Source organism: Pempheris klunzingeri, chromosome 22, assembly GCF_042242105.1.
Source record: "Pempheris klunzingeri isolate RE-2024b chromosome 22, fPemKlu1.hap1, whole genome shotgun sequence".
In the NCBI taxonomy this organism is placed as follows: Eukaryota; Metazoa; Chordata; class Actinopteri; order Acropomatiformes; family Pempheridae; genus Pempheris; species Pempheris klunzingeri.
The window spans coordinates 9,939,986-9,960,153 of NC_092033.1; the positions used below are offsets into that span (position 1 = coordinate 9,939,986).

Here is a 20,168-nt window from a genome sequence, read left to right on the forward strand (position 1 = left end):
CAGTTTTAGACAGTTAGGGTTATTGCCAAAGGGACAGGGAGAGTGGCATTCACCAGACTGCAGCCACCCTACTGAAAGTTGTTATGGAAACATGCACACTTAAGCACATGTGTGCAAATACTCGTGTATATGCTACATGTGTGTATACGTGGACACGCCCACAGCTATCAGAGCACCGACTGCAATCCATACAGAGGCTTTTCAGTTGCATCACAGATATCCTGGCAACCACATGGAGCTCCTGCAGTGACACAGGTGGTTATAGATAATAGGTTAATACAAACTGCAATTGGTGGTTCAGGTTGGCGAAGATAGAGTATTAATCTTTATGATTAAAAAAACACTACTTTCAACTATACACAGCCGTGCTCCATGAAGTCATGATGATTTTCTAACAAACAAACTGTGTACACACAGATTAGAGTTTGTGTTTACATATAAAACTATAAGGTCTCAGCTCTAGTACCAAGAATTCTACACATCACCTGTTCACTTGAGCACATGAGCAGCAGATCTCCACCCTGGTTGCCAGTGGTTGTGTTACATCACCTGAAAGCCCTCTCAACACACATAAATGCTGTTCATGTGACACTAAAGCTCAGATTCAATCCACCGCTGCAGCACACCACAGTTTCTCGCTCTTGCCCTTTTCCTGTGCACACACGTAATAAATCCCACAGTAAGCTTAAATCGACAGTGATCTCCCCTTCCCACAAACACACTCACAGTCCACAGACTCTATTTGACCCCCCACCCACCCTCTGACTACTGTTTCTGTATGTTGTTCTCTATATCTAATGCATGCTGGACCCCCTCAGTCAGGTCATGGTTGTCCAGAACGCCAGGTATGTGACTTGCCCACTTTGGTACTTTGGTTCTTTTTTTGGTTGGTTGTCAGTTTGGTGAAGGTAAAAAAAAAAGTCCAGATTGTTTTCTAACTGATAGGAAGCTTATCAACACAGGTCAGTTCCACTAAATCCCTTAAATTGTGCATTTTCCCCATAGTGTCATGATGGTCCACTCACCTTGAAGCTCAGTCTCTTTGCATTGTATTTTAGAGGAATGAATCCCTAAATATTAACATTTTCCCATCTCTTTAACACATTACTTGTAAGTCTCCTGTGCTGACAGTTAATGTTTTCCCAGCCAATTGTTGTGTTTTCCTGGTAGATGGTCTGTTTTTGTTCCTAACCATTGTAATTTGAAATCCTAACATTGAACGTGACACTCTTTAGTTTGTCCCTGTTTTGTGACTAAAATCCCTCAGTAATGTCCTACATTGTGCCCTAACATCTTACTGTACCCTTGATGCCCCGCCACACTCCCATTGTTTTATTCTGCAGCCCTTACTCATTCCATTATTTTAGTCCTTGTCTTTACCAATTTAGCTCTTACAGACTTACTCATACCCTACAATCTTAAATCAAAACCCCTACACACTGCAAAAAACATCCATCCTAACAAGTCATTTGTTCTGCTCCAGTGAGTCTGCTCTGATATAAAATATTTTTTCCTCAAAACAGGTGAATTAATTATTAACAGATTGTGCCAGTGTTTGTTATGCAAATTGGCTTCTTTAAGGATTTTTTGGGGGATTCAGTGATTGGCAGAATGATAATTAATGATTGCGTTATTGGCACTTAAAAATCAAGAATAAGTGAATCTCTTTTGTTGCTGGCACACATTTTCACTTGTTTTAGGACATCAGCATTTTATGAGACTTAATGACTTGATTGACATCAAAATGGACTTTTTTGCAGCACACTCTGACATCATACCCTGCCGTCCATGCACGCAGGCCCATACATTGTTACCCTCCAAACAATGTGTATCACTTTCATTCTCTCCCTTCTACTGTCACATTGTGCCCTGCACCTCTTTACCGTGCTCACTGCATTGTGGTGGTCCACTAATCCGCAGGGCTTTTGCATGTCTGTGATCAAATGTATCCTGTTGTGATGTGTCCCCCCCCCTCAGTGCTGAAAACAAGAGGAGGTCCAAACATGCAGGCAAAAGTCTCAACCCTGAGTGGAACCAGACTGTCATCTATAAAAACATCCTCCTGGAGCAAGTATGTGGCCCAACACACATTCAGTGTCACACACATTTTGATGTGGTCAAAGGCACACACAGAGGTGTGAACCAACACCCCAAAACCCAGGTCATATTGCATCTGAACATGCAGTGTAGTTTCAGGCAGAAACGAGTATGTCAGACACAAACAGGAAAAGTCACTATGTGCCAACGTCCATGTTAAAACACAATAGAAAATATTGCCTTTTCCCTGCTGGCATGTTGACTAGAATTGTGGCCACTGGTTTTAGTACAACAGATGGATATGCCGTAGGGGTTTAATTATATCATTTTAGATCCCATTTTAGATTCACTGAACCCATATCAGTCATAGCAAATATGTGGACTTCTGTCATCTGTTTTTTAAGCTGCCTGAATTTCTTCTTCCACTTAAAGCCCAGATCATTTGTATTTCTTTTAGATTTATGCTTCACTTTTACTGTGCACTGAACCAAGATACAGTTGGTCATTATAAAGATGCATTAATTCTGTAATTGTGCGTGTGAATCAGCTGAGGAAGAAGACCCTGGAGGTGAGCGTGTGGGACTACGACAAGTGCTCCTCCAACGATTTCTTAGGAGAGGTAAACCTCTTTGACAGTATCAGTTTTCGGTCACTGGTGTACCAGTACATTTTTATGCATATGCCCATTAAACTGCCTGTTTGCTTTTAGGTCCTTATAGACCTGTCCAATACAGCCCAGCTGGACAACATCCCACGGTGGCTCCCCCTGAAGGAGCAGAGCGAGGGGGACCACCACCGGCGCTCCCACTCAGGCCAGGGCCGACACTCCTCCAAACCCTCCTCACAGCACTCCTCCCCTAAAACCACTGGCTCCTCACATGACAATCAGGATTCCCCAAAATCATCTGTCATCAAGAGCCGAAGTCACGGGATCTTTCCAGATCCGGCCAAGGGTAGGACATGATGAAGTTCCCCCACCTGCCTGACTCTATCACTGCCATCCCCTAACAACCGTCTGTACTCTGCTGCTTCAGCTGTTTCCGCTTCCCTCTTCTCTGCACTCCGCTTCTCTTTCCTCCTCTTTCTTCCTCACACTTCTCTTACTTTGTGCCTTCTTCCTGTCACTGCTTCTCTCATCTGTTTCTTCCCTCTATCTCCATGTCTTCCTCTGTCCACCTGTTTCTCTCTTTGCAGTCTATTCTTTTATAGCAGCAGCTTCCTATTCCCATTTTTGCACACCAAATCATTGCTTAAGCTTCATGCTTTTTGCCGTCTCATGGTCTATTTTCTTGGTTGCCATCATGTCACCCAGCTCAGAGGCCTAGCCTTAGCTTCCCTCTATCTTTCTTCTAACACAGAGGGCAACATGGCCGTGGAAGGCTTTGACGTCTCCCCTAATTTAGAAAAATAACCTTTAAATTTAATGAGGGTACGTGAGGATCATAGAGTTAATGAGGCACTCACCATTCGGGCTAAACGGAGCCAGATACTCAGTCACCACAGGTGGCACACAAACGCTAACAGCCTCTAAGTTCACTAAAGTACAAAATAGCTTTTTGGTAATTTGGTGAATCTGGTTGTTTTAGACACGCAGGTGCCCACTATCGAGAAATCTCACAGTAGCCCTGGCACATCGAAGCCTTCCCCGTCCGAGGGCCAGAGCCAAAGCCACAGCCACGGACACACTCGCTCGCACGGCGCTTCACGCTCCAGCAAAAGCACAGCACGGCAACAGCATCAGGACAGCGGCACTGGAAGCGGCAGAGGCACTGCCATAGCAACGGGCGATGCCCCACAGCAGTCACAGCAGCAGCCGCCGCAACGCCTCCAACCAAGTAAACCAAGACGCAAATAAAGCCCACGCAGCATGGCCTCCTCGCACTCATCTGTTCTACCTTCTGTTGAGTTACTTTTTTTCTGTTCCTTTAGTTTCCTTTTTTAATCTTGGTTTTCCACACCCTTTACACCCACTGATCCTCTCCCCCGTTGTATCCACAGTGTGTCAGTCTCTCACCGCTTCTCTTCTGTATGTACTCACGTGTAGAGCCAGCATCTCACCTGTACTGTAGCACACTGTCTTTAACCTTCCTACGTTTGATCCTTTTTTAATGAACCCAAAGAGGCATATTGATTACTTGAAGGGCAGTTCTAAATACGTAAACCTTTAATAAAAGTAAACAGGCCATAAATCTTATTTTCTAATAATACTTTAATATGAAGTTTAACAAAATAATTACCTTTAAGTAGGTTGAAGTTAGGTTATACTTGTTTGAATTGTGATCTAAATACATCAGTTTTATTTAGGATGAGTAGAAGTATAACAGTATGGAAAAAAGTTCAATTAGAAGGAGATACAGCAGAGATGCAGGACATATTCTATAGGAACAAATCAGCAAAATGTGTCAGTTACTGTCACAGAGCACAGTGGCATCTCCAGCTCTGTCAAATGACAAGACTATCAAATCATAAACTTCAGTTAAATTATAAAGTTCACTTAATGGAGCAGAGTTCACCAGGAGTTTCCAAGATTCTGACGCCAGCAAGCAGTTAAATGTTTTGGATCAACTGATCCAAGCAGTAAAACAGAAGAAAGTTGCAATCCCACCCCCTCCCTAAAATATCATTAACCTCTTTTGGTATTTTTATTTTTTGTTTTTTTTATTTCCTTTTTGTTAACAAACAACGACCAGCTTTTCTGAAGCTCCTCCACTGAGATGGCTGTGCATGCAGTCCGCTAACCCCCTTTTTTGTTTGAACAACTACCGGACCCACAATGCACCTCAGTAGATGCTGCACACCCCGCCTCTTAGTGACATGCGGGAGGGACGAATGTGCACCGCACACTGTGGCTGCATGTGATTGACAGTCAAACTGGTTGCCATGGTGAAGATAAACCACTCTCTGAAACTCCATCTCGCTCCTCCCTCCTTCCATCTTAAACTTCGACCTCATGACCTCTGTTTCCTGGCGTTGACCCCCTGACACCTGACCTGCGCCTGCGAAAACAAACACACCCAGGCCAAAGAGGCCGCCTCTCACTGAGGCACCAGAGACACAGCGTAGTGGGCGTGCTCACCATTCAGAGAGCCCAGTCTGATTGGCTGCCTGCCCTGCCATCGGTTGTGTCGGCCAAAGGGAGCAGAGCAGACGGCAGACACCTGACCCTCAGGAAAGCCGTGTCAGAAGAGAGGCCGCAGAGCACCGGAGGTGAGCGTTTGCCCAAGAGTCTCCCCTCTGTCGTGTGACTGAAGCACAGATGGAGCAAGGAGAGAAAGAGAGAGTGAGAGAAAGAGAGGATGCGATACTACTAACGCACACCTGCAGAAAGAGAGAGGGGAGTCTTACAAGCTAATAAAAGAGCCAGGAGGACAGGGAGAAAGTTGCACTCAGCTACATCACCAGAGATTCATGCAGCGAGACACACACTTTCTTGACGGCCACCGACACAGTTCACTAATACCAGGAAATGAATGTCTCAAACTGTCATATGAGTCACTGAGAGTTAACACTGTGCCTCACGGCTCCCTCACGGCTTCATTGAACTGGTATTAGTGAGCTTTTGCAATCCGACGATGCGTTGAGTGGCCTGAAGAGAAAAGGTGTCGACATGAATCCTGTTCTGCACCACATCCACGCATTTGACATCATTCATACTCTTATCACACTGCCTGATCAGCTGTTTGAGAGTAAAATGTTGAAATGTAAAACATTTAAACATGTATTTCATAAAGAATAACATCTAAAATATGTTGCATATAAACATGTTTTAAAAAGTATATATATATATATATATGTATGTATTTATATAAAAGGTACGCTTAGTATCATCCTTTAAATTCCTCCAAATAAGAAACTATATCCATATAATTTGATTTTTTAATTAAACTATGCTGAGACTGAGATACTAGATTATTACGAATAGTTCATATAGATGACTAACAATGTCATTAGGGTCTATGTGCCTCTTGTTTGGTCTACTTTTGCGTAAACATATATATGTGATATTTCTCTGGATTTATTTGTCTGTTTCATGTTAAAGCTTTCTATGTGTTATTACTGTCTTGTCTTTGTCTGAGAGAAAGATTTGAAGTACACTGTTTGTTCATATGCTCCTCACTAGTCCACAGTGTTTGTGCGCTCTTCATTACGATTCAGTCTTGTGTGCCTCCTGTATGACTGCAACGAAAAATAATTTGAAGTATTAAATTGATTATGATGGATTCTAGTTGCTGCTGCAGACATTAACTAATGCTTCTTGGCCCTAGTTTTTACATTCTTGGACCCGGCAGAGGTGCAATTTTTCTTCCTGTCTCCTTGTCGTGATGGATGTGGTCGTTTCTCTGCACAGCTCGGTCGAGCTACAGATCCAGTGATGCTCCGGTCACTGCGGCCTCATTGGACAGCGGCCTGAGTGGCAGCGCCTACAGCCTGTTGGACGAAGAGGGAGAGACAAACGAGGTGGATAGTGCCATCTTCCAGGTGCCCCGATTGTGAGTCAGCTTTTCAGTACTTTTATCATAAAAATGCCTTTTTTATTTGATGCTTAACTACTACATTTACCATACCAACACAGCCCCCATTCAAAACAAAAGATATACGGTGCAACATGTTTCTAAGACTTTGTTTCCCTTCTCTTCAGTGGAAAGATCCCAAACGGTACAGACGTGATGAAATCATCAATGGGACACAGTGACATGGAAGGTTAGACATACAGTACATATGTGTGTGTGTGTGTGTGTGTGTGTGTGTATTCAAAATTCTTTGTCTTGATGCCCTTTAGTATTACAAATCTTACTCTATAATACATTCATTTTAAGCATTTAGGACTGAATCAATGACCATGATTTGAATATGAATGTTTCAAAAGCTTCAAGTAATGTCAGTCTCAAGGAATAGTGGACAAAGTAAAATGAAATTACTTAAATGTCTTAAATAATGCTTAAATTACTTAAATAATGTAAATTAGTTAAATGTCTAATTATTCTCCCCTTTTGTCTCTTCTTAATCATTTAAACAACTTTAAAAAACAGTTTCTTTGTGTGGTGTACATGACTGTTTCTATTGAAGGCACTGAAATCTTTATACGTGTCATTCACATTATGTGTAGACCTCTTTGATACTTCATTCAAAAGTTGTTTTTTTAATCAGTCTATTTTGGCTGATTATCCTCATTTCTCTCCTTCCTGCCTTTGACGTATTGAGTGAAGTAATTATGACTAATGTTAAGATGTGAAGATGATCCTAAAAAGGTTTGTTATCTCACTGTCACATTCACAACAGAGTGAGACGCTGACCAGATGATCACGTTAACATTCTTATTCATATTCTTCATCTCTTTATCATCTGTTCTCTGTTCCCTCACTCATTTCATGTCAGTGTGTTTGTCTCTCTTCAGGTCATCAACACACACACACACACACACACACACACACACACACACACACACACACACACACACACACACACACACACACACACACACACACACATATACAGGGTCTTGTTGACCCAGCTTTGAAAACTGTCATTTCCATTCAGTTGTCAAGGCAACCAGAAGCCAGGCAGAGCTTTACATAACTCCCCATCCTTGTTAAACAAATAAATGTGATTGCTTGCAGGGCATGTTTGATATTACTCATCACGAGAGCACACTTAGTGTCCAGCAGAGGGCAGTCACACACAGAGGAGTGAGAGAACACAGACACACATTCAAACCTATATTATTATTACCATATAATTCGCTGTGCCTTGCTGACTCAGGTTGTGTGTGTGTGTATTCAGGTAAGTCCCAGGTAATGGGGGAGATAAAGATCGCTTTGAAGAAGGAGATGAAGACCGAGGGTGAGCAGCTGGTTCTTGAGATTCTCCAATGTCGCAACATCACCTTCAAGTTCAAGACTCCAGACCACCTGCCTGGTAATGGAAAATAATTATACACATGACAGCACATGTGCACCTTTCAGTTTCTGGTTGCATACACACAAAAATTCACTTTTTCAGGCGTTGCCTCAACAGGACTTAAAAATCTGTGTCAGGAATATTTGTCAAAAACAGTATTTTTTAATTTATTACCCTCCAGTTTATTGTTTTAATTTATGTTTCCCACTTCTATCATCATTCAAAGACAACTGTACATAAAACATACTTGACAATACTTGACAGCTGGGAGGCCCACGCATACACTTGTTAAGAATGACTGGCATCTGACATCCCACAAAATCTTTGCCAGTTTTTCTAGATGCAGCACCACAGGTGTTGTGGTTGTGTTTTCCAGCCAACATTTCTTTGGAAAGCAGAATTAGGCATGCATATACCAGCCCCCAGTGACACATACATGCAAGGCGAGGAGAATATGTGGCTAAAACATGTGTTTGTTTTATTAAATACATTTTTTTTTTAAATATTCATGTTCACAAGCTGTAATAAAGTTAGATAACCCCTATATATCCCTATATGGTTCACCCAGATCACCCAGAATATATAGTATTACTGGTGTCTTACTTACTATACTTAGTGTCTTATAGGATAGAAAACTAGCAGCACCCTGAGTGAACAGCATCTACTGTGATATCTATATACAACATTATTTAGATGAATTACACATGATTCTGACTCAGATTCTGGACAGATTGGTGTGTGCAGCAAAATCAGGCTTGTCTTCCTTGGATTAAAACGCAGACTGGCGCCCACCTCGCCTCCTCTTGTAATGTTTATATTCTTATCCCCAAGCTGCCGCCTCTTGTTTGATTTGCATTTGCTTCCAGATGGCATCTGTACTAAAAAATTGGTTTTTCATTGAAAGTTTGTTGCTGCTCCTAAGTACAGAGTGTGTACTGACTCATAGCGTTAATGTTTTATTGTTGGTTTTCGTGAGAATCCGTCATTTCTTCTCTACATGTTAAGTGGCCTTGGCTTTCCAAATGCAAACTGACGTCTTACAGCTTCCTCAATACCCTCTAGTGGCTGGCTGTAGGAAACTCTTACATAACACATTTGAAAAGTAATAAATATAGACAATCTGCTTTTTCACATTTTTTCTGTATGGGCACAGTGGCAAATAGGTGTCTTATGTTCCCCTCTATAGGTAATTTTTTTTTATTATTATTACAAATCTGTTTGGTTTTAGTTACTGTGATTTTATTTAGAATCGGCATACCTTGATGTGTGTGTGTGTGTGTGTGTGTGTGTGTCCACAGATCTTTATGTGAAGCTCTATGTGGTGAACATCGCCACCCAGAAAAGGATCATCAAAAAGAAGACCAGGGTGTGTCGTCACGACCGCGAGCCATCTTTTAACGAAACCTTCCGCTTCCCTATGAACCCCGCCGGACACTCTCTGCAGGTGATACCCCAATCCCTGACACACGTGCACACACACATGGCACGATGATAGCTGCATATTGTATAGAATAAATACAATCCGTAATCATTCATTTGCCAGCTGATGAAATGCACTTGAATATGTTTTTTCGCTTTCTTACTGGGAATTAGATGACAAGATTGATAACACTCTTGTGTATTTATGTTGAATATGAAGCAAGAAGCAGGAGGCGGTTAGTTTAGCTTAGCATGAATAAAGGAAGCAGGGGGAAACAGTAAGCTTGAAAAGTGACACTATTCCTTTAAGTATACACCAAGCTCTTGTAAACTTGGTGGATTTTTTTGAAATATTCAATCACATGACATATTGCCGTCTGTTCTTTTCACACCAGCTGTTCCTGGTGTCCAATGGTGGCAAGTTCGTAAAGAAGACCCTGATTGGCGAGGCCTACGTGTGGCTGGACAAAGTTGACCTACGCAAACGAGTGGTGAGCTGGCACAAGCTGCTCGCCAGCACCGCCCAGATCCACTCATAGAGGGACGTTCAATCTAAAAAAACTACACCTGATGAGGCACGAAGAGGTTTCTGGCATTTGGGGTTCAGCATCTGTAACACTGATCCACTCTTGTCGGGATGGAGAAAGGGTGGTTTGGGTTCGGGAGGGGGCAAAACATCTCTTTCCTTAACCTTTGTTTCAGGGCTCAGATAGCTTGAGTTTTGAAAGATGCTTCTGTCCAGAAGGGTGGCTTCTGATGGGGATTTCTGTCATAGTGGAAGTTTGGAGGAAGCAGTAATGCGTTTACAGGAAATGAACACAAGTTTACAGGACGTACAGTGTACAGAAGTGTAGCCAGGGCTGAGGAGGACACAGGTGCTGAGTTCAGAGGTAAAACGTGGAATCAACCAGGTATTACACACTCACACACACACACACACACACACACACACATATGATCACAGTTATTTACGACAACTTTGCACACAGTCAGTCACGCAGAGGAGAAATTTAAATTCTACAGGGAATGGACACACTTGTAGATTCTGATTTATTTATTTATTTAGACATTTTATCCATGAAAAATTTTCCTCTTTGCTTTATTATGACCGCAGAGTTTTATTGATTTACAGAGCATTTGGGGAATGAAATATCGAAGACTCCGCTACGGAGATCTCTTATTTATTTTTCTATTATGATATTAGTGTAGAGTTCTATTATTTGTCTTCGCCTGAATTATTTAAATACTTAAAAATCTATCCTGGGAAGGAAGCATAGTATATTTTATAACACACTACCTAGCATTCCAAATCAAGAGGAATAAAAAAAGAATCTCAGCAAGCATGATTTCCTAACATAACCATCTCCTTGTTCACTTTAGACCCCACCTTTTCTCTCCGTAAGTGTAAATTGAGTTCTATCAAATGATTATTATTGTTTGATAAAATATCTATATTGATATATCAAATTGGACACTATATATTGTGCGCATGAGTCTATCTATTTGGTATGCAGTGCCACATGTTCTGCACAAAAAATCACCTCTAAGGTTCACTTTGTATATAGTGAAGTGTCATAGCTGGAAATTAATTATAACGTATATAGATAGATATATAGATATCTTTATCACAGACAATCGAGTCTTGATGATTGTGACATAGAGGTTTATTTATCCATGGTGCCCCTTAGAATGTGACACATTAACCATATGAGATTTAAGTATTTCTTGTTTTTCTTTGTGAGATCCGACTCTTAAATCAGTCCTGCTTTGGTTCGTAGGAGCAGTCAACTCAACAACGCACGCTTTTGTGGTATTTTGCACTTTTTCTGCTTGGAATGTTAAACCTGACGTCACTATCCTGCTAAAAATGAGAGCCAGAGATTTTTTTTTTTTTTTAATGTGGGGAGGAAGGAGAGCAGTAAAATCAAGTGATGACAACATCAGGAGATGTTGTCGTGAAGAAAAGACAAACGTGCCGGAAACTTCTCCATGAAAAAGCACTATTACCATACTAAGATACGACAATGCTATTACAGTAGCATGTTGATGTTTTGTCCCAGCATTTTTGTCTATGTTGTCTTAACATTACCCCTTAAACTTCAAAGTTTTGTCTTTAAAAATCTACTATGCTCATTATGTCTTGAGAAAGGTCATCCTGTCTTTTCGTACGGGGGTCAAGAGGCAGGACAGCTGGCTCATTCAGCATTTTCAATCCAACTTAGCAGTGAAACTACAATTAATATCTGAGTGCTTTCTATGCAACATCTGCTGTTTAAAGGTGGCGACTGCATCTTGACTTGCCAGAAATGTGACACTTTGTGGGAGAGGAAACATTTATATTGATTTTTCTTTTGCACTGCTGTGTTTTTTTTTTTTATGTCCTCCATGAAATCGTTATTGCTTAAATATGTTTTATTTAATTTCAAGTTATTTTGTATCGCGATATGAATCTTTATTTATTGCCTGTGAGACTATTTCATATGTTGTATTATATTTGTTTACAGTACATATCAGTTGTACATAAAAAAAAAAGGTGAGAAATTTTGTTTTTATACATAATGTAGTGCTTGTTTACAAGGTTTAGAGGGCCTGAAACTCAGAGAATCAACTTTTTTGCCCTTGGGCACCGACACACACTCACATACTGAAATTAACATTCACAGATCCCAAATTTCACATAGTTATGAATCAAGATAAGAAAAACTATCATTCCTCTTCAAATGATTCACATCTGTTTATGCACTCCCTCTTTGAATAGTTTCCTTTTCGAGTATGTGTATGAGAAATGACCAAAAAAGACAACATTGTAATCAATGGATGTTATACCAGAAATTCTAGTAGTTTTAAGGTCAGCGTGTGTGTGTGTGTTTTGTTTGTTTGCCTTATTTTTATACCCATGTGCTTGTGTGTGTAGCATCTTCATACCAAGTTCATGCATGTCATTGGCTCTAATGCATATCTCTTCTTTTAAGTGTCGTCTGTCTAAAAATACTGACTTTAAAATCTCTCGTAACACACAAAGAATTACACATGCTCACACACACACACATACAAACACACACACAACCAACCTTGTAAATACATAGCTTTTTTATACTGGGTTTTGGGGAGCAATAGGCCTTTTAGCAGACTAAGGTGTGTGATCATAGAAGTAAAAGGAAGTTGTTTTTCTCTTGATCAATGTACAGTGGATAGACTGAGAAATGACCTTACGTCTATCTATAGGGACCCAGAATTACCCGACCCTTTACACCAAACACTAAAGGTTTACCAGAGTCTAACTACACAGAAGTCTATCTTAACAACTCAAGCAGTTGCAGGAGAATTTAAATGTGCTCACACTGGATGTTGCATGTTTCGTTGGTGGTTCATACTATTTTTGTGTCCAGATATTATTAAAGAAAAAAAAGAATGAGGTAGAGAAAGATATAGAACAAAATGTTATAGAGGGGGAAATTATGAAGAAAACTTATCGAAATTATCGATGATGTATGCTGACTGTACAAAGATTATGCTTGTAAAACCTGTCTGGTTTTTCACTTGTAAGTAAACAGAAAAAAAATCTACTGTCATGGTTTTGTGATTGTATACAGGAGGTATTGATAAATTATGCAAATTGTGCTGTAAAAATGGCTGTTGCCCCATGTCTAAATATTAAATATCAGTACAAATTAGGTGCTGTTGTGTATTGATTTTGATGTACAGTTTTATTTTGGAAATTATTGGTTTATTTTGGCTTATCTTTATTTTCTAAAACTATCAGAGAGATGTGAAGTAACAGAATATAACCACAAGATGGTGCCATGTGCTGTCCTTTTGAGCAAATACAGCTTACTGGTTTAGCTGGCAGACCTCATCTCCAGGCTGTGTGTGTGTGTGTGTGTGTGTGTGTGTGTGTCCGTGTGTGTGTGTGTGTGTGTGTCCAACTGCGGAAATTCTAAAGATGTATTGTAATACGGCCCACACACATGGAACCTGCGCTGGACTGTGTTGTACTTCTTAGTGTCACCACTAGGGGGAGTAACTGTCTTGAACGAGGCAGCTTCTCTATAAAATGAGTAATGAAGAAGAAATGTGCTACAGGTGACCCAAAATGGCAGAATTAAGGAAATGTAAGAGAGCAAGTGCTTGTAGAAAGTTTCAGACGCTGTGTGCGATGAGAGCACAGCTAATAACTAATGAAGATCACTTTTGCATTACGGAGGAGCTGCTTGATGTTAGCAGTCTGAAGAGTGCCAGGACGGGTGAGGATGTTTTTGAAGCTGTGCCAGATGCAGTTGGCTTGATGGGACTTTAATGGGACGAGCTGTGTGGAGGTATGACGGATGGAGCTCCAGCTGGGACAGGTGAGCGCAAAGGAATCTACAGTGTCCGCCGAGGGGCGAGAAAGTGGAGGTAAGGCTGTTAATTCGAGCACCAGGGCTCTAGCACAGACTATTTCAAGCTTCCCTCTCTGATGCTGAGATCAGAAATCGACCAGTTTTGAAGAGATGGATAGATAGAAATACTAAAAGTGACCACCACCATGAATACAAATAAATAAATAAATAAGCAAAATAAAAATGTACAAAATGTTGCAGGTAAAAAAATAAATACAAAGTGTAATATACACTATAAGCAGTTCTAGAGGTGAGGCGATGTACATCACCTCTAGTGGATTAAAGTTAGCAGTATAGCTCACTTCTAGTGAGTGGCCCAGCCCTTTGTATGTTTTTCTGTATGTGGCCCTCAGTGAAAAAAGTTTGGACACCCCTGGTGAACAGGGTGTCTCTGCTCACATATGTTAGTGTGATTTATTTGCAAGGGCAGATTAAATGTTTCCATTGATAAAATAGCCAATACGTGATATCTATAGGGCTAAATTTGGTTGTATTTCCTGCTCAGTTATTTGTTATATAGGCATTTTGACTTGTCACATTAAGGAAAGTGTGACAAGTGAGCCAGAATGCACAATACTAATACACTTTGATAGTTATATCCTTACCTGTTTTAGCTGGGTAAAGAAAATGCATGTTTTATTTGTTTCCTTAGTTGCAGCAGATGGGTGGTCTCCATCCTTGTCCTCCTTTTTTTGGAGTAGCTCAACAGTGATGTTTGTTTCCAAGGCATAATATCTTATTCTTTTCACTAACTCACTACAAATGAAAGATGTCCTCCTTGTTGCTTTGGCAAGCCATAGAAACAATCAGCTAGAGTACATATCCGCCTCCTTGTGTGTACTTTCTAAGTGGTCTCATAAATCTGAGTGTCATTGTGTCCTCAGTTTTAACATGGCAGGGTTGAATTGTCCATAGAGAGATGCATTTCAAAGCAGTAAGCAGTTTAACTGGTGGAGGGACACACACATACAAAAATTACAGTATATTTCCTGACAATTTGACTACGCATTCAAATATTCCTGAAAATAATCTCAAAGATTAAAATGCTCGTATCATTCATTGTTGGGTAAATTGTATATTCTGTTATATTGATGTGCTAAAAAAATATTTTTTCCATTTTGGGGGTCATATTTTGGTCAGCACTAATGGTTTGGAAGGTATGCTCTAACAGTGCAAGCTCACAGAGGAGCCAAGTAGTTTGTAGGAGTGAGCAGCTGGGTGTTGTTCTGTCAAGCTTCATCTTGAGAATTGGTTTCCACACGATAGAGACGGCTTTGAAAGATAAACACAGGAGTTGTGGAGTGTTGGCTTGCTGTGCGATCGGGGATTTATCAGAGTCGGAGCCACGGTCAGTTTACAGTAGTGTCAAGTCATAAAGGTATGAAGAATGTGCCTATACCCTGCCTATAAGATATTTCCCTGGCTGCACCAGCAGCTGATGAAATACTTGATGAAATGCAGTGATGCTGATGAAATGGAATTAATTGTTACTATGAGTTGCAGACAATGGCTTTAAAGACTGGACATAGTTTAGTTTCTGAGTTTGCAAAGAGTTTGACTGCAGTATCTTTGAAGTGAGCTGCTCATTATCACGCTCCTGACTAATTGAATATTCCACATGCATTTACAGTTTTTATGCACAACCAGATTTAAAGTTTGGATTGAAATGTGAGTTCATATAGTTCTGCCTGCAGGGGGAGTGAGAAACCCATTTTGCAGAGTTGCCTAATGTTCTCTTCCTGTGGTGATTTCTTTGGGACATTGGACTCAATGTGCTCCCCCTCTGTCAAAGACATGAGGACAGAGTTCGCAAGCAAAATGAAATTATGTAATAGTCATATGTGATATATTAAAAGATATTTTCAGAGACAGACTGAGAGGCAGAGATAAGAACAAGAGTTGAGTGCGTCCTTGTGCATGTGTGCGTCTGTAGATGGATTATGTGTGCCAGCACCTGCTGGGCGGAGACTCTGCAGTTGCAGCTACAAACCACCTGCTTCTGCCTGCTGAGTCTGTCACAAAATAAAAATGAGTTGGACACATCACACATTTTCATCAAACATCCACAGATTTTTACTCAAGGCACAACCTAATACTTCTAATCTGTTAATATCGTGGAATCCACTCAATACTCATAAAAGGAAGTTATCATTAATCCTGTTAACAGTATATAGTTTCTTTGTAAATGCACATTAACGGCAAATCTGTGTGATTGTAAGAGAAATGACACAAGAGATTAAATCATATTCTTTCTTCACATGTCCAAATGAATTCTGACGTTCAGCATTTTGCTGTTAGTGGATAACTTCACTGTACAGTTTTTGACATAACAAAAATATCAGCAGAGACAGGGGGATGAAGTGACTAAAGTCATTAGCCAACCTAAAATCGGGGTTGTGGTAATTCCACTTGACACTTGCCTTCCTGTAGACCACTGGTGCTCTATAATAACAACTATTTCAAATAAGTAACTAGTCACATTTTACCTTTGTGTCTTTATGTGAATAATCTTGCATCAGAAACGCAAATTTGAAATAAGATAAAATGAATCAGACTTTTGTTGATCCCTATGAAACCAAGTCACTGCTGTGAACATCCTCAGTGTTTATCTGTGCTTTTAACAAGGCCATCAAAGCTCTTTTGTGTGATTCCCTTTGCCTGCTCTTAAATGGTGACCCTACTCTGTGTGTTGTGTGAGGCTTGATGATGTCCAGACTCCTCATCATGGGCGATGAGCTGGTGTAATTATAATCTTTGCCTGGACACCTGTTGCACACACTATAAACTGCTGTGGTCGCTGTATAGGGCTTGGTAAGCAGCAGGGGGTTTCAACTGAACTTTTAAATAGAGGAAACACTTCAAATATAGAAGAGCGCTGAGGTCTGTAGCTGTAAGCTATATACAGAAGGCTGGACATCTCATATGGCTGTATTCAGATATTCACAGAGACACTGCATTAGGTCAAAGAGACTGAATTATTGACTGTCTGCATATTTGTAAAAAGGTTTACCTTTGACTGGGAAATACTTGCTAAATCAGAAAGGTTGCTGCTATTGTGATATATGTTGGCTAAATGTGTAGCTACAGCCAGCAGCTTAGCTTAGCTTAGCATAAAAGCTGGAAACAAAGGAAATTAATGAGATTTAGAGGTGATGGTGAATTTTTGTCACTCTCAGCTAGGGGTGTCAAACATACGGCCCACGGGCCAAAACTGGCCCGCTAGAGGGTCCAATCCAGCCCACGGTATGACTTTGCAAAGTGTAAAAATTACAAAGACAAATTTCAGGTCTTTCATAATGTTTTGTAAAAAAGATGGCTCATTAAATGTGAACATTTTTTGCACTAAAACAAAGTGAAAAATGTGTCCACTTGAGATCAAACTGGGCTGTATGTGGCCCCTGGACTAAAATGAGTTTGACACCCCTGCTCTCAGCCATCTGGATAAGCTAACCCACTGCTTAATGTTGCTTCATATCTGTCAGGCAAGTATCAGGGTTTAACCAATTCCTTTAAGTTTATCATTTTGTATATCTGAAACTAATACATTAGGGTAGTACTTTGTGCTCCTTCTCATACTATGCTACTAACTCCCTATCATTTCTTGTCAGAGGTGTTTGTGAGAGTGTTGAATGACATGTCTTGGTTGACTTCTCATGTGCTTCGTGCTGAAAACATTCACAATTTGATCAAAGGATGCCAGGCTCTCCCTGCCAGATCCCTCTCTGTTGTCTACATTATATCCTCTCCGTCTCCCCCTCTCGTTTTTCATGTTCCCTGTGTTGTCTTTCATATTCATCCTCTCCATCCCTCTTCTCAATAACTCCCCCTTGTTCTCTCCCTCTCTCTTTCTGACGCATCCCTCAGATCCTTCACTTCTAAAGATGTGTTTGTTCCCCTCTTTTGCCTTCAAAGATGTGGCCTGCATCAGACAGAGGCCTGGAAACGCCCTGTGTCTGTGATTCATCGAGCAGTGAGGCTGATCAAAACGACATGGACTTGGCGAGGTCAAATCAGGTGACGTCGCCAGATGCACCAGCTTATCCTAGGTCAGACAGGGTTCACACACCCATCAAACGTCAGTATTCAATTGAGCGATCATTAGGAAATATTTATGCTTTGAGGCTTTGTTTCTTGTTGCAGAGGTGGTCTGGCTAATGATATTTAGTTTTTAGCAATTCTACTGGCATAACTCTATCAATAGCAATGTTGGTCTGTCTGACAATCGATTTTGTACAGATATTCATGTTCCCCAGAAGATGAATCACCACTCACTTAGGCAATCTCTTAAATGTTTTCCAGAGCCACCAGCAGGTCAAATCTGTCATTTTTCCTGTGGCATATACGTACATAACTTGTACTCAATAAGCAGAAAATATGGTACTAGTATTCATGGTTCCCAGACGACAAATCCTGATGATTTTTCTTCTAGAGCCACGAAGAGGATGACATTGTGGGCTCAGAGTGAAATGTCTCAACAGCTATTAGATGGATTCCAGACATATTTCCCATTTCAAAAATTTGCTTTGTCCAAGTATTTGGTTTGTAACCAAATACTTGAAAAATGAATTACATTCCACTTAATCTCATCTGTAATTTAGTGCTAATTAGCAAATGTTTGCATGCTAAACATTAGAATGTTTGCATTTTAGTTGCCTACATTAGCATTTAGATCAAAGCATGCCTCACAGAGCCGCTAGCATTGTAAAGCTTGTTATATTAAACATGAGGCAGAGAAATCCCAGATACTCTGGTCTTATTTGGGATACTGATCTTAAAAATAATTTTTCCTCCCCAGTGATAAGCTGCACGTACCAAACCATTTGACATCCTAATTCAATCATGGAGAGTACTGTTAGATAGCAGGAGAGTAGAAACCATCTGGACTTCGATTTAATGACCAGAGCCGTTTTCCTGTTGGGATAAATTTGTTCTCCTGTTCTAAAATGGACATCTGGAAAAGTCCAGATATCCAGTTGATACACAGTCAGGGATCTGCTGTCACTAACCAGAGAGTGATGTTACTATCTTAATATTCGATGAAGATGAGTCTGGAAACATAAATGTGAATTAAACATGGAGGCCTGGCAAATATCATAAGATAAAGCTGCAGATCATGAAATTTGGGCAGAGAGTACATTTGGTAACAAAAATAGTTGGATGAAACATTAATCAGACCCATCTGTTACAATGTGACAGTTTACCGCTGTAAAAGCAATGGTCAGTTTGGTGTCTTGTCGCCATTCATTCCATTGAGAATGAATCTATCAAATGAAACACTGATATGTACAAAAGCAAAAACCTAATTCTGTAAGAGGGAAACAAGATTTTATATGTTAAAAAAAAAAAAAAAAAAAAAGAATTGAACAGGACAGCAAGGACCCTTCATGTCCAATCACCTCGGATCCACCCTGAAACCTATTTCCTGTCACTGGGTGCGTGTTTCACCCTGAGGGCCTCCTTCGCTGGGTCATAACTTCTCCTCCTGACAGAATAGCTTTCACTAATAGTAATGTGATCAGTCAGTGCACAGAGGGGACTGAGGCTGCCCTGTCCCGAGTGAGACATCATATCACACACATTCGCCATCACTTCAATAACAGTGAAGTCAACGAGGCACAACCATGTCTACAGTCACCAAGAAGGAGACTGTGGCACAAGATTTTTTTTTGTGGTGACCTACAAAAGCTTAATGTGTCATTAACATTAACGCTAACTTCGCCAATAGTGGTCAGTCAAAGAAGATGTCCAGCAGCAACAGGGAAATTGTAAAGACATGGACTTTAGTAATGCAGAAATATGTAGTTTCACTCAGTCTGAGAGGAATCATTTTTGGGAATTTGGGGAAATATATTTCTTCTTCTTCTTCTTCTTCTTCTTCTTCTTCTTCTTCTTCTTGTTAGATGATAAAATCGATATCAGTTCTGTCTGTAGGTAAATATGAAGCTGCAGCTACCAGGTGATTACCTTAGCTTAGCACAATGACTGGAATTAAGAGGAAACAGCTAGCCTAGCTCTGCGTAAAAGCAGCGTGTTGTGATTTTAACAGACTATGTAACATATAAAGTATTAAATTGTGGGCTTAAAATGTGCTGGTACATGCAGTTGGATTTTGTGACCTTTGGACAGAGTAACCTGATTAGTCACTGTAAGCTAACCAGCTGCTAAGGAAAGCTTTACATTAATCATATGAACATAGTCAATGAATAATTGAATAACTTGCAGAGAATAATTTCTCATACAAATCTAAAGCCAGTTATATCTAAATATAACTTAATATTCAGTTATTTTTTATTATATATATTATAATAATAATAATAATAGTTATATTCAATTAGCTAAATAACAAGCAACCAGCAATCAGCTCACTAATTTCCCACTGTTGCCATTCTTAATGCTAAGCTAAGCTAACTAGCTGCTAGCTGCAGCTTCATATTC

General features: G+C 40.3%; 1 protein-coding gene across 1 annotated transcript in view; it reads left to right on the forward strand.

Annotated features, from left to right (window-relative positions):
* pcloa (piccolo presynaptic cytomatrix protein a) overlaps positions 1 to 9,915 on the forward strand; it is a 50,092-nt gene extending 40,177 nt beyond the window's left edge. The window contains exons 17-26 of the mRNA XM_070853815.1: positions 819 to 845; positions 1,978 to 2,071; positions 2,585 to 2,656; positions 2,747 to 2,990; positions 5,056 to 5,244; positions 6,386 to 6,527; positions 6,677 to 6,738; positions 7,819 to 7,953; positions 9,234 to 9,379; positions 9,750 to 9,915. Coding sequence (XP_070709916.1) covers positions 819 to 845; positions 1,978 to 2,071; positions 2,585 to 2,656; positions 2,747 to 2,990; positions 5,056 to 5,244; positions 6,386 to 6,527; positions 6,677 to 6,738; positions 7,819 to 7,953; positions 9,234 to 9,379; positions 9,750 to 9,893 — 1,255 coding nt within the window. The 3' untranslated portion in view covers positions 9,894 to 9,915. The remainder of the gene's footprint in view (positions 1 to 818; positions 846 to 1,977; positions 2,072 to 2,584; positions 2,657 to 2,746; positions 2,991 to 5,055; positions 5,245 to 6,385; positions 6,528 to 6,676; positions 6,739 to 7,818; positions 7,954 to 9,233; positions 9,380 to 9,749) is intronic.
* Positions 9,916 to 20,168: the final 10,253 nt, after the last annotated feature.